Consider the following 26,356-nt stretch of genomic DNA (forward strand, 5'->3'; position numbering starts at 1 on the left):
TTTTTTGCTTGCAGAGAGAGGAGGAGATGGTGCCCCATCGTTGTCCTTGCATGGGCAGCTTTCCGAGGCAGTTGATAACTGATCCTCTTAAAAGGCTGTGTTTTATTGTTTTTAAAACCTTGTACATTTGTTCAAATTTTAAAAGCTGAGAAAGTGTTTGTACTGGAAAGGAAAAAAAAAAATAAAGTATTTCTTGCCGAGGTTTCCAAGATCAAAATGACTTGTGTGGCTTTCAGAAAAGCAGAGCTAGAGTTAAAGCACAGAGGCAGGCAGGCTGGGGGGTGATTTACACTCAGCACATCGCTCAGGGAAGGAGAAGGTGGATGCCAGAGTGGAGGAAGGAGCCCAGCAATGCTCCCACCTGTTTTGTTTTATTTTATGTAGTTACAGCCGAGAGCTCCTGGAGCTGGTGCACCCAGCCAGCCAAAGGCAGCACCATGCTGGCAGCCAAGTTCCAGAGAAGTCCCCCAGCCATGGGGACAGGGTCCCAGCCCAACCCTGCTTCAGGACAGTTGAGCTTTCCCCAACTGCTCCAGTGTAGGGGTGTGGGAACAGCTCCTGCCCTGGCACAAGGTTGTGGCAGGCTGTGCCAGCACAGGAGACATTCAGCCCCTGCACACACACACAGAGCAGCAGAGCCTGCTTCCTGCATTAAATCAGTTTTGCAACATTACCTGAAGGTAGTAGGCAAAAAACCATAAAATCAAAATAAAGTCCTTTTCTAGTGCAGCTGCTCCACAGGCTGAGGAAGCTGTAAGTCCTGCCCACATCTCCACCAAGACCGGACCCCCCCCCCCGCAGGCCACTTCAGCAGGATAAACCCCACCACATTTGCAAAAGGACACCCAGCCTGGCTCCCACTTCCACGCACAGGGCTACAATAGGCAGCCTAGATTAAGGCACTGCTTATTTATTATTGCTGTTGGTGAAGAACACTCAAAACCCCAACAGCTTCCATCTACATTAATGAGTTAAGCCACAGACAGCTTCAGTCCATCAGCTACCAAACTGGAGGTAGCTGAACTGTCTGGGAACACTGGTCATACTGGAGGAAGCAATAGCTATGCCAGAGGCTCATCAGTAAATAAGACCATGACCCACCACCACCACCTTTAAAAGGCAGCCAGGCTTTATAGGTGTTAAGAACATGAAGGTGACACCCAGCTTACATGAATTTTAGTGATTGGAGTTTTTGTGGGGTCAGATCTCCCTCTTACCCCTCTTTGGCCCCCTAAGAAGGGGTGTTTCTAGTGCAGAATGTGATCCCTATTAGAAGGGCAAAATGCCTGAGCAGCAAACAGGGAGGAGATGCACATGGAGCATCCCGAACTGGCAGAGGACACGCAGGAGAGCCCTGGGTCAGGTCTCCACAGGTAATGGGGTCAGGAGAAGGCATCCAAGTCAACAGCAGGGAGTGGACGCCTCCAGTAGGCAAAGTGGCTGTACTCTGGACACACCAGAGCAATGCTGCCACCCTGTCCCAGGGGAGGGAAGATGAGCTCCACCAGCTCCGACAGACGTTCGTACCTGTGGGGACAAGAAAGAAGTTGCATTGGAGTCACTGGGGTTTTGTTTACTTTTCTTCCTCATGAGATGCTCCTCAGGGTTAAAGCCACGTTAACCCAAGGAACAAGCACATCACTTACGTAGACTTGTGGTTCTTTGTGAGCTCCTGGATCAGCTCTCCCTTGGGGTTGACTGTGAATATGCGGCTCTCCGGCAGGCCCACTTGCTTGTAAGCATAGACATCCTGCCAAGGAAGGCCAGCGAGGTGTGAGGGCTACATGAGGCACCTCTGCCACCACCACAGCCCGAGCCCTTCCTCCACCCCAGGAGACCTGCTCACATTGGCTTTGTTCCCAAAGGCTGCGTAGAAGGGCACCTTCATCGCAAACAGGTTTTGGATGTCCATCAAACAGGCAATCTTGAACACCTCCGGCTTCTTCTCAATCACCTCCCTGCAGCACAAGACAGACGCACAGAGCAGAGGTCGTAGTAGCATCAGCTGGCCAGGACCGCAGGCAGCCAGGCTGTCCGGGGCTCAAGGCAGCAATTTGGGGGGCAAGAAGGGTTCCATGCATCAGGCACTTCACCGTGAAGCTGCAGGGAAGACCCACAGTTCCCCTGCTGCCTCCGGTGAAAGGCATCCTGCCCCAGGGAGGGGGCAGAGGCAGTTTAAGGCTGTGACACCCCTCAGCGAGGGGAGGGGGGTGCCATCCCCAGGGATGCAGGAGGTGCAGGGCTGGGGAGGAGAAGAGGACACAGTACCTGTGGAAGGCAGAGAAGAGGCTGCTGGGGGCAAGCAGGATGGGACCCTTGGGGAGGGCACAGCCTTGCTCGTTGACCCATTTGAGGTAGCCTTTGGTGATGTGTGCCATGCCGATGGCTCTGGCTGAGCAGTAGAGGAACTTGTAGCCATTCCTACAGAGCGCACAGGGGACCCTCCAGGCTGCGCCCTGGACAGGGCACCCCCTGCTCCCCTGAAGAGGACGGAGCCAAGCACTTGCCCTAAGCCCAGACCTGTTTGCCCTTCAGCAAGCAAGGTGGCGTCACTGGCCCCCAGACCCAGGCTAAAACCAGCCCCACCTGCCTCACTGGAGGGGGAGCACGTACCGGGCTGCGAAGCCCAGCGGGACCCCTGGGCCAGCACCCCCATGCACCGGGCTGCCCGCGGCTCCTGGGGAGCTGGGCACAGCCCGTGCAGACCCCCGGGCAGGCGTGGAATGCTGCTTTTGCGGGACCAGACGTGGCCGCAAACCCCCACCGCACCCCGCGCCCGCAGCCCCCCGGGGGCGTGAGCCCCGTGTCCCCCCCAGCCCCGGGCCGGGACGAGCCATCCGCGGGCCCACAGTGCCTCTTAGTGGCCATCGGTGCCAGGGATGGAGCCGGTGGCCGGGCTCCGTGGGGACCCCCTGCCAGCCCCACATCGCACCTCGGGGCGGGGGTCCCCGTGGGTGCGGGAAGCAGGAGCTGGGTGCCCAGAGAGGCCACCGGCACGGCCCCACGGGGCTGCGGCGCCGGGCGGACCCCCGTGCTGCTGCTACACAGCGAGGCAAAGGTCTTCGGCGATGCCTGTGGCCTCTCGGGTGTGATCCGGTGCGGTCTCGTGTCCGTCCTTCGGTGCTCAGCTACACCTCCCCAGCCAAGCCCCCACCAACACACACTCTTCTCAGGGAAGGCAACGCAAACAACTGCTCCCAGGGGAAGCCCCCTGCTTGTGCCCCCCCACATCATCTAGACAGCGCAGCAAACATCAGTCATCACTGACAGCGGGTGATCAGGCTATTTTGGCTGGCATCAGTGGTTAAGGAGCCCTGACTCTGGCTCCCACCCAGCCTCTCCTCCATCATCCTCCCACTTCCCCTTGGTCTCAGTCGATCCAATACCTACATGTGGATTTTGTGGAAGAGCTTAGCAATCCCATGATGAGTCCAGTCTTTTCCCAGATGCGGCAAGATGTGCCCAAGCGCATCTGACCTAGAAGAAAAGGAGACCAGGTTAGGTTGACCCAACCTGGTGGGTTGGATGGGGTTTGTGGTCCCTCCCAGCTTCTTATGCTAGCTGTGAAAGGACACTTTCCCATAACAGGGAGGAACAGGGATGTCCAGGGGGAGAAAGGCCCTTTACTTGGTGATGGTGCCATCGATGTCTGAGATCACCACCTTGTCATCCCAGTTCCACAGGTAGATGGTGGCCTCACAGCGGCACGTGCCCTGGTACTGGGTTGTCACACTGAATGCCACCTCGTTGGGGCCATCTTGCAGATTCAGCCTTCCCTGTGGCAGAGGGAACAGAAGTGGTACACCAGCACCAATTCACACCAGTCCAAAGCTTCCTAGAGGTCAGACTGCCACCTGGCCAGAGCCATCCACTGGATGCCAGAGACCCCAGACATCCATAGGGTAGCCACTGAGGGCAAAATACTTAAATGCCCTATAAAAAAAATCATGAGGTCAGGAGTAGAGAAATCCATATTTAAGGGTTGTCTCACCCCTAAACACACAAGCAGGCAGTGAAGGAGGAATGAAGTACATACAATTTGTTCAGAGGAAAGCCGCAGGGATTTCTTGTAGGTTGGTGGAGATTTCTGTGCAGGGGCATCCCTTGCTAACAAGTTCCCAGGGTGCAGGGACCCGTCATCACTAGATGATCCCTCTTCCTCCTGCCTATACAAAGAAGGGAAGACCATACTTGTTTTACTCTGCAGACCACAGCTTTCCCCATGAGTACCAGGGAAGATCTGGAGGGAACCCAGGACAACGCACCCACCAGGAAGCGGCCATGGAGGAGCTTGGCTGGACCAGGGTCAGCCAGAGCCTTAACAGAGCTTTCAGCTCTCATACGTTAGGTACACTTGGGGATAACTTGTCATTTAGGAGAAAAAGAGACCAGAAGCATGCACAGACTCCTAAAGGCACCCTGGGAGGGAGGCACTTACCTCTGCTGAGCAGAGCTGGGCTGCAGCATCCCCGTCTTGGTTTTCCCTGGTCTTTGCTGCTGCTGCAGGCAGAGTGGCATCATTAGGACTTCAGTGCCAAGGGCTGGAAGAGGGGCTGCTTTGCTCTACCGCCTCTTGGAGCGGCAATACCAGAAAAGAGGTGGAAATGCATCCCTTGCTTTTGTGAGGACACTGCACCATGGAAGATGAACCACAACATGGTGCTGTGATGGGGCAGGGAGAGCAGCAAGTACATGTGGTGCCCAGGCTGTGGTGTGAGGGGCATATGGCAAGGTGTCTCACCATTACAATGTTATTGGGTTACCGGTGGTGTTCAGCTGCTCAGGCATTAACAGACCTGAGGGGACAGCAGCAACCTTCAGAAGTCACCTTGCCTTGTACTCACCCTTGGGCCAGCCCCAGGACCCTGCTTGCTCTCCTTCCCCCCACCCTGCCAGCCACCAGAATGACACCTGCCTCCTGGGGACATGATTGTCACAGCCACTGCTGCAAACACACCTCCTCTGCTGGGAATTCTCTCCTCCTCCAGGAGAACCACCACCTGCTGCCTTTCTTGGGCATCTTCTCCTTCACCAGCTGCTCGATGGCGCTCTGTGGATGTGGCAGAACACAGGATAAGGTCAGTTCTCAGCCCAGGGAGGCTCAGCTGCCCGCAGGCTAAGGACACCCTTGTCCAGACATGTTTTCATTTGCAAATTTATTCACAGGAAAAAAGTGTGACTCGCTGCATTCTGAGCAGAGAAGGTTTTGGGGTAAAGGGTACAACGACTTGTTCCCTTCATGCAGGTTGGATAAACAATGTATATCTGGGTGCCTTATTCCATACAATCCCAGCCAGGTCTGCAGAGCCCTAGAGTGGGCTCACGCAGTCCCAAATCCTCCTCCAGACTGCCAGGGCTGCTGGCTCTGGCCATCCACACATGGACACAACCACCAGAATAGGAGATTTTTGACAAGGAAATCTCTGCTCTCCAGGTGTCAGTGGTACGCAGGTATCTAAAAGCCCCCCTTTTCGTGGTCCCTGTGGGGGAAAGGAAGGCCTCAGGGTTGGAAGACTGGAGTGATGTTTGGCTTTGCCCCAGACTGCCTGCAAAGCCCCGTATGGGAAGCTTGGCCTCTTGTAGCCCCACTGTACTCTGCAAGCCCTGCTGAGAAGCATGGCCAGTACATGTCTTGTGCCACTGACCTCGGGAATGTTCCTCTGGAAAGCCTGCAGGGACAGGACCATGGGAGCAGCCACTGCCCAGTTGTAATACCTGGAAGAAACAAGAGGAACAGGAACATCATCATTCCTGGAGCAAGAGCTATTTCCACATTGTCCTGCAGCATGGCCAGAAGGTCCCTTCCCACAACTACCGCGGTATAATCCTCGTCTGGGGTGCAGTCACACTCCTACAGGAGTGCTTCTGTAGGGACAAAGGGGCCACACTGGTCATCTTGGGATGAAGCAGCAGGAGGAGCAGGGCACTCACTTCTTGTTGATCAGTATCACCAGGTTTGGGTCATCGATGAGTCCTGGATTCTCAGCAAACTGCTGGTAGGAGACCATATGCTCCATGAACTTTTCTGGTGGGACAGAGGCAGTGTCATGCCACTGGTGTGTATAATGGATTTCAGGACAGCAGATTTCCCCCTCCTCTCCCACCTACCACAGGAGATCTGCCTGCTGCCCCCCAGGCCTCCGCACAGGGACAGGGCGATGGTGGGCAGCAAATCTGAGCCTGAGTCCGTGGGGCTGTTGGCGGGCTGGCTGGCTGGCAGCTGGGCACACAGAGGGTTGCTGGGGTCTGCCACAGGCTTTGAACTCTTCTCTGTGTCACTACCAGCAAGAGAAGAAGCAACATTAGGCAATAGCTTTAGATGCTCCTCCATCCTTTGCTGTAGGGGAATTGCTCAAGAAGGTCTGAGCTTAGCCAGCTGGGCCAACCCATACCTCCTGGGGAAATAGAGCCCCACATGCTCCTCATCCAGGTTGGAGAGCTCTTCCAGGTAAACATCACTAGGACCCAGGTGAGGACTTCTTTTGATGGCTCCTCAATGCACAAACAGAAGGGAGAGAGCTTAGCTGAATCACCTCTCCAACCAACCCAGCATCTACTGAGAAAGCTAACAGCATTTTCCTCTATTCTATTCATGTACCAGAAAGAAGGTATCTCTTTTCCTACTTGAAAAATTGCCTTATGTCAACAGCAACAGAAGTACCTCAAGACACCTGCACTGGCACAAGACTGCTTGCCAAGAGGACACAAAGGACAGGCCAAAGTCCTGCCATGATAATCTGAAGTTAGCACCATGCAAGGTAACAGTTTGTTACACAGGGGATCCCAAGCATCTCTTCTTCAGGGAGATAATTATGCTCTGAATTTATGCCGGCTGGAAGAGTAAGGTTAGTTAGGACAGGTAACAGCATAAAAATCCTCAAATACATTATCAAGGGAGGCAAATGCATGCTTCACTGTGATTTTTCCACCCAACTTGGTGGGCTTGGCGCACTAGTCAGGCCAGGTGCTGCCAAGACACTTCAAATTAAGGTATGGTCCATGCTGCTGAGAAATCTTCTAACCGTGTAAAAGCAGGGACATCCAAGGATGGACTTCAGGAAATATAAGGCACAAAAGCCTTCCTGAGGAGCTGGGTGGTCACTGAAAGGAGGAAACCTGAGGAATGTCTCTTTATGTGCTACCAGCTCCCTTGCTTTGGAGAAGGCAGAGCAGACACGTCACACCTCCGATTCCCAGGGCAGTCATGAAGGAGTTAACGGTGAATGAACAATCCAGCCCCACATCCAAGTCACATACAGACACAAGCTCAAACATCGCTTCCAGCAGCACCAGTCACACACTCACCTCTTCTCCTCTGGCTTTCCAGCTCGGGGCCCTCTGAGCCCACCTGTCTCAAAGCAGTGGCTCCCTCAAAAGGCTCCACATCTGGCTGAACTTCTGGCACAACAGCCCTGCCTCCCTCCTGCTTCTCTTGTGGGGCTGAGGAGGCCTCCAGCAAGCTCTTGGCTCCCACAGCACTGGGGATGTCCCCATTTTGGGGTACCAGTGTTGGCTCAACAACAGACACTGCAGAGGAACGAGGCATGCTCTGAGGTCCTGCTGGGCTTGGACCACCTCCCAGACCTTCAGAGGTGGCAACAAGATGGGTTGCCTCATCCACTAGGACCAGCGTTGCAGAGACAGCAGTTGCTGCAGTAGCAGTGGTCTTTGCAGACTTGGCTGGTTCAACTCGTTCAGATTTATTCACCTCAAGGAAAGCAGAAGAACAGGTTTGAGGATGGGAAGTTGCCCAAAGCATCAGGCAGAAAATGCCAACTCCTCTGAGGCTGCCTGGCCACAGCCTCCTCCACTTTCTGCAGGCCCCTCTCCCACCAGCTGCTAGAGAAGAGCAAGGGCAGGGACTCACCTGTGGGAGCCTTCCCCAGGTCCACTGCATGTGGGATTCAGCCCCTAGAGCCAAGCTCTCCTGCGGCCTGATCTCCAGTTCTGAATCACTTTTAGGAGGAGATGGATGGCTCAGGGTGGGACTACAAGAAGAGAAGGCAACATGGGACCTCACCTACTCCACAGCCCCGTGCTTTCCTACCACTGCAAGTATATTTAGGTCTGAGAACCCTATAAGGCTGGTTTCCTATAGAATCAGTTCCACCTCAAAATTATGACTTAAAAATCAGGAAGACCTATGGGAAGCTCAGGCCCAAGGAAGCAGAGTGCTGGGCCACTGGTTGTCCCGGAGCAGCTCAGCAGCAGAGGCGGGGGAGCCCTGTAAGGGCAGGCTTCTTGCATCTGTGACCATGGCCAGCAGCATTCCCCATGGGCTCCGAGCTCTCCTCCAGCCGCACCTTATCAAGCCAGGAAAACCCTCCTCTCCGGACACCTCCAAGTGCCTTTTCCTTACCACCTTCCCAGCCACACGGCCATCCCCTGCTCCCAAAGGCAAGCAGGTTGCCTTGGCTCTGCCTGTTACCTGTCCACAGAGGCCAGCTCCCCGTCAGAGTAAGGGTGAATCTCTGGGGACTCCAATGATCCGATTTCTTCTTCGGGGAGATCAGCAGAGGAGAAATACACTGAACCACTGCAAAGGAGGGAAGAGGTCAGTCGTGCTGCCCTGAGGCACCAGCCTCCTGTCCTGGAAAGCTGACAATACCAAACTTGACCATCTCCACTGACTTGCTACTCCACATGAGGCCGAGGTCCAGCTCAGAAACGCTTTCCCAATGTTTCAGTACTGCCAGGCATCACCAAGTGAACCTATGGGCCTGACCCATCACATCACCCTGCCCAGGTGAGGCAGCTTACCTTGGGGCTGGTGGCTTGCACAGCTCCTCCATGGACACCTCATTTTTGGTGTCCTCGCAGCCCTCTAACTCCAAGTCAGACACCTCCTGCTGCTTGGGTTTTCTCCTGCGTCGCCTCCTCTTGCGTGAGGTCATTTCGGCAGTGGAGGTCTCCTGCCCATGGGAGGGCTGAGCGACATCCTCTGGGATCTGCTCCGTGGGGATGGGGGATGTGCAGAGGCAGGACGGGATATTGACCTGCAACAGGGTTAGGAACAGCCCATCAGCTCCAGCACCCTCCTTTCTAGTCCAGTAGCTCATGGCTCTCACCTATGCAACATGCTCCACCAGCACAACCAGCACCACTGAGCCCTCAGCCTGAGGGTGGTTTTGTGGCTAGGCCTAAAAGGAAGAGTTTTGTACATACAACTTGCAAATAATAATAAAAAAAAGTAGGGTTATCCAGCCACAAGCTAAAGATGCCTTTAACGTGGGCAAGGAGAGGCAGGCAGGAGATGGCACCACAAGACCAGAATTACAAAGGTTCCAGATGGGATTTGGCTCCAGAGCCCTCTCCCTGTTCTCAAACCCAGCCCAAGCTAGCAGCGACCACAAGTCAGCCTGGGAGAGAGCTGCCAAGATTTCTGGAAGACACAACTAGCCTCGTCCTGCTTCCCAGTGGAGCAGGCAGCCTGCCACAGCATCTGGCTCACTGTTGTCCCTGTCACAAGATCCCCCAAGAGGCCAAGCCCGGAGATATCTGCCTGACTGGCCAGCAGCCATGCCCATTGATGGAGGCCAGTCTGAGATGCAGGTATTTGGTCTAATGCTTCCCTCACAGCGCTCCACAGCCCAGATCCTCCACACTGGTCATGAGATCCTTTGAGTAGGAACCTTTCCAGACACACAAAGTGTCAGAGCAGGATAACGGAGTCACCCTGGGGAGGAAGAGCAGTCCAAACCTGGTCCTTCCACCTCAACCCTGAACTTCCAGGTGGTCACAGCAGGACACAGACCAGCAACACTTCATCACCAACCTCATTCTCCTCCGACTCCTGGACAAAGAAGGCTTCTCCATTGTCACCCAACTTCATGTGCAGGTCCACAGGCTCCCCGTTGATTTCAATGTCAACCTAGCAAGGGGCAGAAGAAGCATGTCCATCTGAACACACTCACCCATCAGTGTACAGGGGGCATTCCCCCAGGGAGGGGATGGGTTGGGGTAGCTCACAGCCACCCAGTCCCTTGAGGCAAGGGACCTCTCCCAGTTTTCCTGGGAAGCAGAGTCCTCCCTGGAGGAGGATGGGTTCCATTTGGGGGCATCCCTCCCAAAACTGGCAAGCAATCCTTTCAGCAGGGCTCCCATTCCCCTCAAACAAAGTTCTTCCATAAGCCACAGGTTATGGAAGATCCTAAGTCTAGAGATACCGGAGAAGAAGCATAGTCCCAGGGTTGCCACCACTTACCACCTTCTCCTTGGAGCGCAGCACACCCAGCTTCCCAAAGCGCACGTGAAATGGGGAGCACTGGAAGGAGTTATCGGGCTGCCTCACTACGACCACATCGATGCAGCCCGTCAGGGTGGCGGGGTTCAGACCCCGGTACAGTTCCTTCACCGTGACGAAGACTGTCTCAGCGAGCTGCCCCACGTAGTTCATTGTTTGAGACTGTGGATGAGAGACAGGAATAGATTCAGGTTGGCGGGAAGCGGGCTCCAGCAGCTGAATGCAATGTGAGTTTGTTCAAGTAGAGTCAGTTCACAGTTGCAAACACAGCCCCATCATGGGGACAAGTAAGCATCTAGGGAAACTGAGGCAGACACATGAAGGGCCTTGATACAGATCAGCTAGGGCCTCTGGGAGCACCAGAAAACAGGACAGAGGCCAGAACACAAGTTATTGCATTCAGCTTGGAGGAGAGGTACCTTTGCCATTGGGATGCACCATCACATTTGCCCCTTGGGAGAGCAAACAGTACCTCACAGCAACACTTCACAGTCAAGCTGTCAACATTCCAGTCAAAAAGAATTTGGTTGGCAGGAGACCTCCTGCCCTGAGCTGTCCTAAAAAAAAACACCAAACACAAACCACCAAACAAACCCACAAACAAAAAATCAACCACCACCAAAAAAACCCTCGGCTTGGGGCAGAGAGGTGGTAAGTCCAAGGAGCTGCTGCATACACCATGTGCTCACCTTGAACAAAGTCCAAACCTAACATTTCCTACTTGGAGGGGAAGGCATCCCACCTAGGCATTGCTGAATCGGCCAGACATGGCCCTTGTTCAAGCCAGAAATCCCTGGTTTCCATGCCTGGGCTCCTGCCACCACCCTGCAGCTTCCCAGGGAATCCCAGCAAAGGGGCCGTGCTACCCAGAGGACACCCAGGCAGCTCTGCAACACCATTTTCACAAGGCACTGCTGCACTGCTCCTGGTTTTCATTAGCAAGAACACATGGAAGGAAAGCCCTGCCTGCTGCCTGCTGATCCCCTCGCCTGCTCATATCCTTCAGCTGCTCGCTCCCCGAGCAAACAATTCCCCTCTGCCATGCTGGAGCAACAGCATGGCTGCAAAGCCAGACTCGCATGGCCCATGCTGAGGCTCGCAGCCCAGCCGTGTCTCCGGCCACACAAGGTGACACGCAGGCTCCAAACAGCTCTCACGCAGCTCCCCTTCCAGCAGCCCACCGCTGGCAGTGCCTACTGGTCAACGTGCTGAAGTCCCTGGAGTATTTTCTTGCGCATCTGTGTCGGGGTGCTGGGTGTGGGTCCCAGAGGAGTCCCTTGCTCCATTTGCTGAGCACCCGGTATCAGCGGGACAGCAGCAGCAGGACAATGGCCCTGGTGCCAGCACACCACAGGCTGGGCCCTGAGCTGCCGGTTCCACAGCACACCTTGTCCCAAGGAGAGGATGAGGACACAGGATGACGACTTCAGAAGGACCACAGATGGACTAAAGAAAGCCTTTTGTGCCGGCAGGGCGATCAGCCGATGGCATGGTGTTCCCAGGGGGCTCTCAGCACAGCCCCCAGTACACATGCAACCCAGGGGGCAGGGAGAGTTGGTTCCTTACCCAAAGGGATGAGGACAAGCACGTGCCACCCTCCGAGCCCTCTGCCCCAGCATGCACCCAGCCTCTCCGATCCGTTTGGCGCAAGCTCAGCCCCGTCCTGTTCCCAGACATCCCTTCTGGAAGGTGCTCTGCGTGGAAAGACATGGTCCCTGCTTCATGCCCTGTCCCCCCTGCCAGCCAGGAATAATCCCAGAGCCCCGATCCTCCCCGGCATGGGTGGCAGGGAAGCCTAGCTGGCTCCCGAAGCTTCAGTGCCTCCATCAGCTCTGCTGTGAGCAGGGCCAGGGTCACGGGGCCACTCACCAACCTGCTGAGCCCAGCTTTCCTGGGCATCGCTGCCGGGATGGGCAGCACTCCAGCTGCCTTCCCTGCTGTGCCACGGGGCCTGGCAGCAAACAGGAGAGAGCTCCTGGCTGAGAGGGGGAGGAATTTTTGGAGAGGAAGAACAATCAGGCTGGCCCTCTTGCTGCCAGGGCAGTGTTGATGGGCTCCCAGCTGGGATCTGCATTGAGACAGATCTGAAAAGCACATAGGGAAAACCCTGGGCAGATAAACCTGCACAGCCTGCAGGGCTTGGAAAAAGACCCCAGGAACAGCCCCATGCTGAGCAGCACCTTCATGGGAACACAGGGTGCAAGGGCTTAACACAGCACTGCAGCCACCCAGCAAAACACACTGCTGAGGGTCTCCTGCTGGGGCCATGTCCCCCCGCCAGGGCTTCGTGCCCCATTGCCTCCACGGGCAGCAGCCCCCTCTTCAAGCAGCCCCTGCACATTGCTGGGGACACTCAGCCCCAGAGCTCAGGGCAGGGGAAAGAGGGTGGCTCTGGTACAGTTTTCAGCTTGCTGGGTTTTAACTCCCTGTGTGCTTCACCCAGGGCAGCTGGAGGGAAGCAGGGAACAGAGAGAAGAGACTCAGACTCCTCCCTGCAGCCCTCAGCCCCACCACGGGTGGAAGAGGTCCGTTAGGGAGATGAAGAATAAGCCGTGCTCTGGAGAGAGATTAATAAGTAGACCAGGCAGGAGAGAAAGGATTTTCAAGCCACCTGGAGGACACCACAGCACATTCAACAGACAAACCCCATGAGGAACGGAGCATCCCCACCCCTCAACCCCAGGACCAGCAGGATCACAGCCCTTCACCAGCACAGCTCTTGCAGAGGGGGCAAGCCTCCTCTACGGAGGCAACGCAGCTCACATCCACCTCTCCAGCTAGAAAGCCTCCCAAAATAAGCCAGATATTTTGCTAACACCAGCTTGCTCTTCTCCTAGGTGGCAGCAAGCTGGGCCACCCCACAAGCAGCACGCTCTTCCCACTGCACACATCCACACTGCCCATCCATCACATGCTGCAAACCACTCGGGACCTTCCCCATTACCTGGGCAGCTGCTGAACCTCAGCAACTCCTCAACTTTGGGGCAACCAGCCCAGAAACCCCGGGGGCTGCTCTCTGCCTGCAGCAAGCTTGCTCACCCTCAGCTCCTCCTCTCCTTACTGCTTCCTTCCTCTCACCTGAGCAAGGGGAGGGCCCCATCTCCCAAAGAGCACCCAGTCCCCATGCCCTGCCTCCTGCTGAGCCTATGAGGGCTCCTGGGAGGCCGGAGGGTGGATCTGGGGAGGCAGCTGACACCTGCACAGAGCAGCTGTGCCTCATTGCAACCAGCTCATGTGTCTCATTACAACCTGCTTGTTTGCTCCAGTGGCTCAGGCAGAGCTGCCAGCTGCCCTGCACTGATGGAGATCCTCCTTCTTCACCCCACCATCCTGCAAGGCCACTACAGCCCGACCCACCGGGCTGCAATTTCCAAAGACAGTCCTTTCATTTTCCAGACCAGATCTCCCAGCGTTTAGCCCCCCACGCACAAACTATACAAAGCCCTAGTTCTCAGCACCCCAGGAGAGACTAAGCTCTCTGGAAAAGGCGCTTGCAGAGCCTGACTGTGCAGCTCTGGGGAAGTTCTGCCCCTTAAAAACTGCCTTGCAATAGCTGGAGAGCATCCTCACGTAGCCACAGCCAGGCTAAGGACTGTTCAGAGTGGGAAGTGTCTTGCTAGGGAGCCTATGCCAGGCGCTAATTTCTCCCTCCTCCATAGGGCTATAGGGAGTGCTGTAGGGTCATATGGACTAGGACCACGAAGGGTGAGTAGGGTGATAATTGCTGTGTTGCTCACTTAATTGATCCTGGATGTAAGATCGGATGCACCTTGGTCAGGTTTGGACTGGGAGGAACGTGGAAGGTGCTGGTGTGTGGTGCTTGTAGGGAGGAATAAGGTTTCACCAGAACCCAAGGTTCTGGAGGATTTTGAGGGATAATTTTAGCTGCCCCTCAGTAAACTTTGCAAACTTTGGAAGAGTGAATTCGAGTGAGTTTATTTCATTGTGCAGCCTGGGACTGGACTGGGACCTCCTTTTTCCACAAGCCAGCCTGTACCCCTGGGCAAGCAGAGCAAGGTAGCGCTTCCTATCAGGGCAGCACCTGCTAGGACAGGGACAGCATCACCCCCGCTCCTGCAAAATCCTTCAAGGCTGCTGCTGTGCCGTATGCCGCAAGGAGCCTGGCCTGCCATCCTTGGCACTCCTGGGTGCTCCACAGCACTGTCACCACAGGGTGGTGGCTTTCCCTCCCCTTCCCCAGCCTCTAGCCCTCCTTGCACCACCAGGTCCCAGGGTGTGAGTACCCTGCACACCAGCAGCTCCATATCACCCTTCCACCTCCATCATTGTGGCTTTCTGCCTTTTAAGGGTGTTTGGGTTTTTTTGTTTTCCTTTTAATTCACACACACACACAGCCTTGGGAAAGCTTTGGGACACAAAGAAGCACCGAGCATCATTTTAGAGGCACCACAAAAGCCCACAGTGAAGTTTTAACAAGGCATAAAGGGAGGGAGTGGGTGGCCAAGCCCCAGGAGCTCCTCTGCCCTGTATTATCTCCAGTGGGAGGAGAAAAGAGAGCATGAGTTGAAAGAAAAGCACAAAGAAGCAGAGGTTTAAGAAGACTGAGGTTCTCCAGCTCTCAACGGGCCTGACAGCAGTGGGGAAGCAACGGAGGAATAGCCAGGGGGGCTCAGGTGAGAAACTGATGCAGTGGGGGTTTTTTGTGCCCCAAAAAAGTGGCTCCCACTGGACTATGACTGCCCAAGGGCAGGGATGTGGCTGGCGCTGGCTCTGCCCCACAACCCCCTGACTCGCTGTGCAGGGGATTCCCCAGCACCCTCTGTGATGATGTTTGGGGTGACGTGAATTGTGTGGCTGTGGCTCCTGGTCTGCACGAGAGCTGGTGGCACTTGGGGGACAAAGGCTTTTCCACCGGTGAGTGTGCAGGGCTCTCCCACTCATCACTCGTGGAGGTGACATTGCTGTGTGAGAGCAGGGAAGCACCGGAGCTGGAGGCTGGCTGCTGAGGACCTCTTTAGTCCCTGAGGAGAAGGGTCCGAAGCACCCAGGCTGGTCACAGCTGATGGGTGCATCTACAGAAACGCTGCAGCTCATTCCCAGGCGAGCGCCGTTACCTCCCTGTGCCTCAGTTTCCTCAGCTGTGCCATACTGGTAGGGCTGATGGCAGCAGGGGGTACGGCAACCCCCCCTGCACCCATGCCACCCCAAGCCCAGCCTGGGTGCAAGGTTCCAGACCCAATGTGGAAACTTTCCTAAAGGCTGTGACAAATCAGCTGAGGAAGGAAGTGTTTTCCAGCAGCTTAGTATTTCTGAAAGCTCTATCCCTCGGTGAAATTGGACTGAAAGCAGCTATTGTGGGTGGCCAGGCACGGCTGTGGTCCCCGAGGAGGGTGGGCTGGCACCGTGCAGCACCGGCTGCTGACCCCAGCAGGGCTTACAGGGAGCCTGGGGTGGGGGGCTGCCACCAAACCCTGCAGCCCACTGCCAGGTCACCAGGCGCTCATGCCCCGCAGGGAAGGAGCCTGCTGTAACCTCAGGATGTGACACCTCAGGTGCTTTGTCCTTTGTCTTCGCATAGAGCTTGGTGATGCCACCGGCATGGGTCTCACCCAGGGCAGTGGTTTATACCCTGCAAACCCTGGGTCTGGAACACAAAAGGATAAATCTGGGCTGTAGACCTGGTACCTGGTCACAAATGCTGCAGAGGACATTTCAGCACAGGACACCAGTTCTTCTTTAGCCAGCTGAATGCATCCTCAGGTGAGGGCGGAGAAGGCAAAGCCAGCAGCAGCACGCAGGCTGCTCAGCCGTGCTGTGGCTCCAAGCTCCTGCCCTCTGGACACAGGGGCACCCTGCAGAAGCTGCTTCCCCCATCACTTACCTCCAAGGCTCCTGGCTCAGCTGGCTTTCCCTGCTGGCCCTTATGCCCAGCTCCTGACACACCAGGCTTCGCTCATCCACCAGTCCCCCCCAGTAGATCCCCAATTGTGCCATGGCCGCACTGGTGATGTCTGTACCTCCCTCCATGCTACCTTGCAATCCAGTCCTGGGGCACTTTACTTACCTGTTCTTTCCTTCTTTCTCCTCCAAAAAAATCTTAAAGCACTTTTAATTGCCATGGTCATTTTTTGCAAAGCCATACAATTATTCTTGGCTCCTGCCAGCTGCTTTTCATACCCCCTCTTGCTCCCACTTACTTTCTTTGGAAGGCAAGTCCTGCAGATCCATCACTCCCTGGGCTTCTAACCCTGAGACCCCCAGCTTCTCTGTGCACCCTCTGCATCCTCCCCCCAGGAGCTGCTCCAACAGGGAGAGGTTTCTTCCCCCTTTTGGGAACTCTACAACCCGCAGATGTTTGCAATGAGCCTTTGCAAAACAAGATGGCTTTTTTTATTAGTCAACCGAGATGCAATAGTTTCAGCTCCTTGCATTCCAAAAAGCTCACGCCCGTGTCCATCTTGGCGGCTTTCGTCCTGCATCCCCAGCACTCCCCACCCATCTCAGATCACAGCCTTCACCCCACACTGGGCAGCGGCAGGGCCAGCCACGCTTGAGCCCCTCAGTGCTGCCTCACAGGCTGTGCTGTGCCTATGCCGGCCAACAGTCTTGGAAGCCACGATCCCAGTGCTTCCAGCGCCTTCCCAGAAAAACTCCATCCATCCACTTGGCAGTTGGGAGCACCCCAGGCACTTGCTGCCCAGGAGACTCCTAAATTTTCCTCTGTCCCAGAAAAACAAGTTGTGTCTTCAGTTGCAGGCTGGGAGAGGGGACAAGCCATGTCAAAGACAGGCTTGTTTTACCCCCTCTTTGTATTTCGACAGCTGCTGCAGACAAGCCAGGCCACAGCCAGTTCTTCAGCTGCCTCCAAGGTGGGGGCTTTGCCTCCTCCCTCAGTCATCACATTATTTCTCTGGGATTTTCCCAGCTGCTTAAGCTTGTCTTTGAGCAGCCCGGCAGTCCCTTGGGACACTTCTCCTTGGATGTCCCCCTTGCTCCCTGCTTCTTCATGGGTCTGGGGTGAAACATCTGGAGGGAGGGCAGATGATCCAGCTGCAAGAGAGACCTGGGAAGCTGGCCAACCCACCTGCCTCCATGCTGGCCGAGACCTGATGCAGCTCAGCTCATCAGAGATGCTGCAGAGGAGCAAGAAGCTCTCTCAGACAGGAGGGGAACTGAGTTGACAGAAAGGATCTTGCTTTGCTGTGCAAACAAGTGGAGCTGGGGCTGGGACAGAAGAAATCCTTCCAGCCCTGGGGTTCACCTCATAGCTGGGGGCACCAGTAAGGTTTGATGGCTGGAAGCCTACCTTGCTAAGCCACTTTCAGCAGCATCCAAATCCTCTTCCCACCCCTGACCCAGGGAGCCATGTTCTCCTGCTCCCTTTCCCACACTGAAAGGATGCTCCAGGACCTCACTGTTCTGGGGCACAGTCTTCTGATGGCCACTGGCCTATTCCTTTCTCCCTGGGTCTGCGCTTTCCTTAAACCTCACCAGCATCCCCCTTACAGTGGGGTTTCCCAAGATGCTGGCAAAATCCAGGCAGGAGTCAGCAGATGCCTTTTCCCGAATGCTGTACACTGAGCACGATGCTGCAAGCACCAAATGCCAGGTGAGAGATGGCCAGAGCCGTTGTGTTTATTGGGCTGGGCATCTTGGGTGTGCGGTTGACAGCTGTCAATCAATCCAGCAGGTCCAAGGTCCTTGTGCCAGGCAGCTCCCTGGAGCAGCTCCCTGCTGCTGGCGGGGCTGTCATCCCTAACTGACTTGCCTTGCTGTCACCCTCCAGGGAATCCCGCCAGAGGTTGGAATACAAAGAAAGGGCTTCCCTCTTACCAGGGCCCCTTCTCCCAGCAGACAGAAGCAGCTTTTTAAGAGCAGGGGAGCACTGGGAAGGCTGGCAGAGTTTCCTGCCCCTCTCAGCTGGCCAGGGGCTCCCATTCCCTTCCCCGGATCAACAAAGATCTCCAGAGGTTTGTGAAAGGGGTGATTCAGCAAAACAGTGAGAGGAGAAGCAGAAATGCCAAGTTGGCACAGCTGGATGGGGTGAAATTCTCATCCCATGAAAGCCACAGGGAGGAAGGTTCGGGTGTCCTGCTCCAAGTGCTGGCTCTGGAGCCAGGAATACAACAGGAAAACAGTGATGGGGTTTTGTTTTTTTTTTTTTCTTTCCCATTCCCAGAAAGACCAGGTCAGATTGGCCTGGCATGTGATGGAGTGGGTGGGAAAGCCATTTTGCCTGAAGAGGAGGAAATGCCATCCTCCGTTGCCAATCGCAAGCATTGAAAAAGCTGAGCTATGGCCGCAGGACTGGTTAAAAACCATCCGTTCTGGTTTATAAACAGGCTTTGTTGACTTGGCTCCTAGTTTCTGACCTGTTAAGAGTTCACATTTCTTCTGTAAACACAAAGGGTTCAAGCTTACTTAAAAAGAAAAACCAGAAAGCTGCAATTCCCATGCAGTCGCGTGGCTCCAAGAGCCAGGGCTTGCAGAAAAATCCAGCCCCGCTCTGAAACTGGGAGAACTGATAGCCCTGAGCACTGAAATGGTCCTGAAAAACGAAGTCTCTGCACTTGCGATGCACTGAGAGCCCTTGGCTTTTTTGTCCCAGCTGCCAATAAACCTGTGCTTTAAAGCCAACAGCTTTAGATAAGCAACATCATATTTACATGGATGTAACTGTGCGCTCTGTCTAACCATTAGCTCTGAATCCAGGAAAAGTGGGATGACGTGCACATTTAGGCAGCTGGAAAATCTTTTATCTTTTGTCCAAAGCTGGTGTCTTATTTCAAGACAGATGATGTTTCCAAGCCATGCTTTATTTAAGAAATAGTTGGTGCTCCATTTGATCCCCGACCCGCTCGCAGCACGCTATGATGAACTGCTGCCGAAGCCCTTGGGGCACAGCGGTTTGGTGATCCCCAGAGCACCCCCCGGCAGCACCGCGGTGCCCAGAGCCGCTCGCCCTGCAGTGGGACCCCCAGCCACGACAGCAGCCCCCCACACTGGGTGGAACGACCTCAGTGCTGGGGCCCACGGCTGCCAGCGGGACGGGACAGGGCGCTTCCAGCCACCAAGCCACCCGCTGGGGCTGGGGTGAGGCACCGAGCTGGGGGACCCCAGGGCTGTGGGGGTGACAAGGTGTGGCTGGGGGTGCAGCGCCCTGGCGCACGTGGGGCATCCACTGCTCTCGGTGGCCGCTGCACATCCCCACCGTCCCTCGGTCGTCGCCCTCCCCATGTTCGGTGCGTGTGGCACGCTTGGCCCACCAGCACATACGTGCCCCAGTGCAGCGCCTGCTGACCCCCCGGGCACGCACCCACTGCACGCCCTCGGTGCAGGCCCTCGCCGGCCCCCCGCACGTGCCCAACACTCATCGCCTGCCCGGTGCCCAGGCCCGGTGCAAACGCTCGCTGTCCTCCCCGGTGCAGGCACTGCATCGCCCGGTGCCCAGTGCACGTACAGCTGGTGCTGCACTGCCCGGTGCCTGCACAGCCGGTGCCCGGTGCTCGGTGCTCAGTGCCCGCACAGCCGTCACTGCACTGCCCGGTGCCCACACAGACGGTTCCCTGTGCCCGGTGCCTGCACAGCCGTCCCAGCACCGCCCGGTGCCCGCACAACCACGCCTGCACAGCCGGTGCCCAGTGCCCGCACAGCCGTCTCAGAACCGCCCGGTGCCCTGTGCCCGCACAGCCGGTGCCCGGCGCCCGCACAGCCGGTGCCCGGTGCCTGCACAGCCGGTGCCCAGTGCCCGCACAGCCGTCTCAGAACCGCCCGGTGCCCTGTGCCCGCACAGCCGGTGCCCGGCGCCCGCACAGCCGGTGCCCGGTGCCTGCACAGCCAGTGCCCAGTGCCCGCACAGCCGTCTCAGAACCGCCCGGTGCCCTGTGCCCGCACAGCCGGTGCCCGGCACCCGCACAGCCGTCCCAGCACAGCCAGTGTCCGGTGCCCGGTGCCCGCACAGCCGTCCCAGCACCGCCCGGTGCCCGGTGCCCGCGCGCGCCGCCCCGCCGCCAGCTGAATGGCGCGCAAGCGCGCGCACCGCCCCGGTCCGGCTCCGGTGACGTCACCCCCCGCCCCCCCAGCCCGGCGATGGAGCCTGGCTAATGCCGGTGTGTGTCGCGCCCGCCCGCCCCGCGCTCCCCCCCGCCCCCCGCCGATGCCTGGGCTCGGCGGCGCCCGCCCGGCCGCCCCGCTGCGCCGCCCGCCCCGCCCGCCCCGCGCTCGCCGCCGGGGCCGGGGCCTCCGCCGGACCGCGCCGAGCCGAGCCGCCACGGCGGCCCGGGGACCTGCCGCGGGTGAGTGCCCAGCGCCCGGGGAGGGTCCCGCGCCCCCCGCTTCGCCTCGCCGCCGCGGTCCCGCCCGCGCCCCTCGGCCGCCCCGCCGTCCCGCCGAGCCCGGGCAGGTGCGGGGCCCACCCGGGGGTCGGGACACGCGTGTTGTCCGTGTGTCCGTGCCCCCGCGCCGCCGCCCAGCCCTGCCGCCGGCCGGGGAGCCGGTGGGCTGCGCTGCCCTTCGCTGCGGGCGGCTTGCCAGCGATTAAAATTTCAATTAAGATAAATTCAATTAAAAATGGTCCGGCCCGGCCGCGCCGGGAGCTCTGCGTGGGGCTGCCCGGGACCCGGCCGCCTCTCCCGCGGGCCGGTCTCGGGTGGATTTTTCCTTTACCCTGGGTCTTTGGGGAAGGAGAGCTCCTTTCTCCAGCCCTCGCTGGCCGCTGGCTAGGGGGCGGCTAGCCCCACTCGTGTCACCGGGGGGTTGGTCACGGGTGGGTCGTGGGGGGTTTCGTGGCTCCCGGTGTTGTAGGGGTGGTGGGTTTGGGTGCCTGGCCTTGGGGCAGAGCGGGGTGCGAGCAGGCGGCCTCTCCCCCTCGGCGCAGGTGGGGACACCGGCTGCTGCGAAGTGACGTGCCCGGGGCCGCGCAGGGACTCTGTGGCGGAGCCGGGACCGAGCCCCACGTCGCTCCGTCCTGGTTTCCCGTGGGACGCTCCCCGCCCTGGCTGGGGCCGCGGTGCCACCTCGGGCTGCCGGGGTAAAGTCCTGCCCGGCTGTGCCGGCTCCGTCAGGGCTCCGGGCGCGGGGCCAGGGCCGAGGCCGCGGTGGGGAGCGGCTGGGGAGGGGGACGCGGGCGGGGGGCGCCGTGCACCCCTCGGGCATCGCCTGCGTGGGCGGCCGGCTGGCCGGGCGGGTGGTGGCACGGCTCGGCTGGGGGCTCTGAACTCGGTCCTCTGGTTCAGGGCGTGCTGAGCCCGCGCCCTCACAACTCAAGCCATACGGTTTTTCCAAGGGCTCCTCTTCTATTCGGGTACCAAGGTGGGAAGGTTTTGGGGGAGAGGCAGGTGATGGGTCTGCCTGGGCCCACCGACGTACCGAGGAGGGGGAAAAACCCCCATGTAGAAATGCTTTTTGAGCTGTTTTCCCACTTCTGCTCTAAGGCTCTGCCCGGCCGTGGGCTCCCCCTCGGCAGCAGGGAGGGTTTTGCTGCCCTTCTCCCGGAGCACCTACTCTGGCTGCAGCCCCCTGCCCAGGGTCACAGCATCCTGAGGAACGGTTCCCCACAGGTGGGAAGCCAGAATAAGCTGTTCCAGAAAAACGAAGTAAACTTCTGAACTAATTTCTCTTGAAGAGATGAGGAGAAAAACAAAACCAAACCCACCCAGAAGATCAGAAGCATTTTATTTACTGTAGAAGAAAACAGCAATTTAATGATAACTTCTATTAACTAGGTTGGGTCTGTGACCTTGATGTGTTTTACAACTCGGGATGCGTAGCTGAGAAGAGGGAGCAGACTGTTGCAGTCTGTTTATTGTTTCCTCTTAGTTCATCCCAGCAACTCGCAGCACACGTATGCCCACACAGTTTCGGAGTCCTGACCCACCTTTGGGGGTGGGAAAGAGGAGGCTGTTGGATTGCATTTTGCTTCAGATACAGCCTAATCTGTAGCTTGTGTTAATTGTATTATAGATGGGTTGGGGTTTAGCATAGGTTTTCCTGACAGGGCTCAGCCTCCGCAATTCTTGCTACCGTAAGAAAGCCGTAGTAACTTGAAGCCCCAAAGTCGCTCGCAGGAGCACATCTCTATCAATACAATCCTTGTTGCAAAGCCAAGCAAAACCAGCCCCGTGGGGGCTGCTGGCTTTCATCAGGGAAATGCAAGGACCGATGCAGGCAGTGCTGACAGCCTGGAGCGGGGAAGTCTGGAGCAGGTGAGCTGGGCTGGTAGTAAGAGCCATCTGGGTTGTTGTCATCTGGGGGGGAGGTTTAAACTGCAGTATGCTTCTGGTTCTCCTTTATACAAATGTGTCCCCTTGCTCTGCAGGAAGGTTTTCCTTCTATTTAGACCTCCTCTTCCTCCTCTCCAAAAATGTGGTGCTCTTGTGTATGCAAGCTTTATCATCCGCCTCGGTTACTATGGTGTTACTATGTAAAAGCAGCTCATCTCCTAGCTCCTGACAGTATCTACAACTTGGGTTTACAAGGCCAACCGGGGGACGCGGGTCTGCGTCCATCCCTTGTCAAGCCTTTCCCTGTCTGTGCGGTGGGACGGGTCCGGAGGCAGCATCGTTTGCAGGGCAGGGCCGTGGCTCGGTCCCATGGGAGCCTCCTCCGGGTTACCGGGCACGAGGACCCGGTGCTCCATACGAGGCTGTCACACAGGTCCCTTGCTGTTTCGGAATGTGGGGCAGGGTCCTGGGCAGTGGGGAACCCTGCAAGACCCGCTCCTGTTACCCACTGCGGGGACGGGGCTGCCGGCTCCCAGCTGAACACAGGGCATTAGCTCCCCCAGAAAACTGGTGGGAGCAGAAATGAATAGTTGAGGATCTGTGGAAATCTGTGCAAACAAAAGGCAGAAGGTGGGAGCAGACATGTCCCACCACACCACTGTCCTGCTCAACCCGCCCAGCTTGTGCAAGCAAACCTGCATGGGCTAGCATGTCACTGCCCACGGGCCCTTTGCTTCCCATCTCCTGAATAATGTGGCAATATTTTTATTATTTTGTCTTTTTCGACCTGATTTGTGTGTAAAAAAGCATGAGGGAGATTCATCCCGTGGAGGGGTCCTTGGTTTGCTCATGGTTAATGTAAGTTGCTGTCACCTTTGTTCTTGCGTGGAGCTGCCACCTCCCTGCCATAGAGAGATTTGCTTGGAGGAGCCGGAGCCCCACGCCAGGTCCAGGTGCCCCCACCCTGCTTGTCCTAAGGATGTTTTGCCCCGTGCAGATTCCGAATCACTCTGAGGTGCCTCTCTCTTTGCGTGAGCGAAATAGGAGCCCAGGGTGATTATGTTTGTAGCTTCGGCACCTGTTCCAGGTGGAAGGAGCCTAGACCTGCTAAGGAGGCTAACTGGGAGAAGATCCTGCTTGCTGGTCTTTGTGCTGAAGGTCTGCAGCATCTCTCCCTCTTGCAGCTGTGCTGGGTTTTCTGCTTTGTTGAGTAGGCGAGGGGTGATGTTTCTAATTAAAAAGAAAAAAAAAACCTCTTGTACTTCTCCCCTTTGTTTGTTTGTTTTTTCTCTCTTCCCCCCCCCCCCGAACAAATATTCTAAATAACAATGCTTAAAATGAAAGCTAAGTGAGTTTGCGTGAAGTGAAGTCACTGGAGAAGCCCTGGTCGGATGAGGACTGCGGTGGAGTTAGAGGAGCTGGTGATGACACATGGCACAAGAGCGGAGCCGGAGCAGTTGGGTTGTCACCAGATGCAGTCGCAGCCATGGCTCATCCCCGCGTGGAGGGTGTGCTCGAGCCTTTCAAAGGCTTCGTGGTTTCTCCTCCCTCTCCCCTTTCAGAACAACACTGTGTGAGGGTGCCCGGTCCTTTTCATACATGTGTCATCAGGGGACATTTAACTGAACTCCTTTTTTATCTGTGTGCTCTCTGCTCCTTATTCCTATTTATTTTTAACTTTTTTTAGAAATAGAAAAATTGGAGGATGAACCTTCTAAACTGTACGTTCAGTTGCAGTGATGGCTTTTGTCATGTCCTCCTACTGAAGGCGAGTGCTGCCCTCGCCACTCCAGCCAGGCCCCCCATGTGTTTTAGCACTTGGCAGGGGAAAAAAAATGAAATAAAATAGCATGGTGTTAAGGTTGCAAAAGTTTCCATTATAGCTCCACCCAAACGCTCCTGCTCAGTAATGCTCAGAAAATTCGGACTGGGTGATGGGGCTTCCCTGCCTGCTGGGCAGCTCAAGGGGAAGGGGAAGAGCTTTTGTTTTTTTTTTTTCTTTTAATGCAGACATGCTCGAGAGGGTCACGTCAGGAGTAGGGTGGGGAGTGAGCCCTGGCATTTGGCCGGCAGAATGTCCTTAATAAAGAGCCTGGGTGGGACAGGTTTAAATAGCGTGCACTTAAAAAATCACTGAGGCAAGAGGCAGATGAATCAGTTGAAAGGGGCTTCCAGCAAGGCGAGGTGGCTCTCTGCTATGTGCATTGGTGTCTTTCAACTCTTCCTCTCCTAAATAGGTGCCTTGATGTTGTTTTCAGGCTGACTTTTTGGTCCTACTGGCGTAAAGGAGATCAGTTTGCTCCGTGAGAAGGATGGGAAGGGAGCTCGTTGCACCTGGAGCCCAGCTTGGCGTGCGGGATGCTTGCGCATGCTCTGCTCTCATGCTTCGATAAATAAAGAGGTTTTCATGGAACTTATAAAAACTTCTCTTTTGGAAATAGGTCAAGCAAATATTTATTTCCCTAAGGTGTCATGCCAGTACTGCACAAATACTTGACTGGGTAGTCATTTTATTTTTCCCTGCTTTGTTTCTTTTTAAGCATATTCTGTGTTTTTTTTCCAGTGGCGTAGACACGCACATTAATAATTGTATGTAATCGGTCTCTCTTTCCATCTGGAATTTGTGCATCTCCTATGGGCTCATGCTCTAAATCAGAAGCTGTGACACTTTTTTCTTTATATCCAGGTGCTTATCAGAAAGCTGGGGAGATATTTTTTTGTTCTCCTGAGGAGTTCAGGTCAGCAGTGGGATCGAAACAACCTAAATCAATTTAAAAATGAAATTCCCAGAATACACCAAGTCTTAACAAAGTGGTCATACTGGTCGTTCGCTATCCTGTCCTGCAGCCCCAGCCATGGTGTTGCTGGTGTCCCTCTGGAAAGTAAGTCCAGCGGTTGGATTGTCCCACAGAAGGAGAGCGTGGTTCCTGCCGAAAGCTTTGCCTTGCCGTCTGATGGATCTTGTTCTTCTGTCTTCCCCAAATAAGAATGGTCAGTATCCGCCTTGAAAGAGGGATTGAAACTTCTTGTCTGTATTTAAAATGGTAAAAATAAAGACTTTCATTTAAGAGGACCAAAATTAGGCTTGAGGTCCTGGATACTTGATCCTGTAGCTCTTCATCTCCAGATCTCCTCAGTGTAGGAGTAACAAGGGTCTTTGCTATGGCACACTGGAGTACTTGGAGCATGCTTGGTGTAAGAGGATGCTCGAGATGAGGGTGTCTTGGATGCTTTCTGATTTGTAGCATATTTAATGAACTGAAGCCTTGGGTGTGTGTGTTAAGGATCCAACCATATCGCTGACTCCTGTGCTTGTGCTCAGGGCAGGTTTCAATGGCTGGAGACCTTCCTGGTGGTTCCAGGTCCTGCCCTGGGACACCAATAGCACAAGGACCATTTCAGCCTCTGATGCCAGCTGATGCACTGGGCTTTCTCTTGCCGCCTGCATTGTGCCTTCTGGCTCTGGTCACCCTGGTAGAGGTGGTCACCTCTAAAGCAGCACCTCGAGCGCAGTGCTCGGTGGCTTTGGAGACCTTGAAGGGTTGGATGTGATACCAATGGGGCTTCTTGATGTGTGTTTTTTCACAGCCCTGGCAAGACGGGTGCATTTGCTCTTTGCATTAAGGTTAATTGGCTCTTAACATGCGTTCCTAGTTGTAGGGTGGTCATTAGAGAGTGACAAGTTATCCTGGATCGTGTGCAGGAGGTTATGTGAGCCTGTTGTGTGTTGTGCTTTGGTTTGTTAAGCAGGATATAAAAACACATTCCTTTTCTGAAATGTATCCTGCTCTTTCTTTCTTTCTTTGCTAGGAATCATTTCCATGTCGGAAATATTTAAGACAAGGGGAGTGTCTGCTTTAGAGAGGCAGAGCTAATTTAAAACCAAAAATCTGGGCGCAGCCCCCCTCACCCGTGCTAGCAGAGGGGAAGC

The 26,356-nt window shown here is 55.9% G+C and overlaps 2 protein-coding genes across 3 annotated transcripts in view; one reads left to right on the forward strand and one right to left on the reverse strand.

The window, feature by feature from the left end:
• Window positions 1–956: 956 nt before the first annotated feature.
• LPIN3 (lipin 3) lies at window positions 957–13,288 on the reverse strand. The gene is made up of 20 exons (XM_005235949.3): window positions 13,188–13,288; window positions 10,205–10,405; window positions 9,776–9,871; window positions 8,761–8,996; window positions 8,429–8,536; window positions 7,868–7,988; window positions 7,306–7,708; window positions 6,393–6,492; window positions 6,109–6,278; window positions 5,932–6,025; window positions 5,646–5,715; window positions 4,958–5,050; window positions 4,439–4,500; window positions 4,037–4,166; window positions 3,628–3,776; window positions 3,391–3,477; window positions 2,269–2,421; window positions 1,847–1,958; window positions 1,647–1,750; window positions 957–1,527 (listed from the first exon to the last, which is right to left on the reverse strand). Exons 2-20 carry the CDS (start codon window positions 10,394–10,396, stop codon window positions 1,383–1,385), a joined length of 2,625 nt encoding a protein of 874 aa, XP_005236006.1. The 5' UTR covers window positions 10,397–10,405; window positions 13,188–13,288; the 3' UTR covers window positions 957–1,382.
• A 7,055-nt stretch (window positions 13,289–20,343) lies between these two features.
• ZHX3 (zinc fingers and homeoboxes 3) overlaps window positions 20,344–26,356 on the forward strand; it is a 50,472-nt gene continuing 44,459 nt past the window's right edge. For both annotated transcript variants that reach the window (XM_055813735.1, XM_055813734.1), the window contains exon 1: window positions 20,344–20,499. The gene's annotated coding sequence lies outside the window, so the exon portion shown is untranslated. The remainder of the gene's footprint in view (window positions 20,500–26,356) is intronic.

Source organism: Falco peregrinus, chromosome 9 (assembly GCF_023634155.1).
Source record: "Falco peregrinus isolate bFalPer1 chromosome 9, bFalPer1.pri, whole genome shotgun sequence".
NCBI classification, from domain to species: domain Eukaryota; kingdom Metazoa; phylum Chordata; class Aves; order Falconiformes; family Falconidae; genus Falco; species Falco peregrinus.

Excerpts from the sequence above, each read along its gene's own strand:
- LPIN3 (XM_005235949.3), bottom strand. The coding sequence starts at position 10,396 with ATGAACTACGTGGGGCAGCTCGCTGAGACAGTCTTCGTCACGGTGAAG. Across the intron at positions 8,537-8,760 it reads TGCAAGCCACCAGCCCCAAG|TGGTTCAGTGTATTTCTCCT; the intron begins GTAAGCTGCCTC and ends CCTCCTTTGCAG. Across the intron at positions 6,493-7,305 it reads GGAAAGCCAGAGGAGAAGAG|GAGCCATCAAAAGAAGTCCT; the intron begins GTGAGTGTGTGA and ends TTGTGCATTGAG.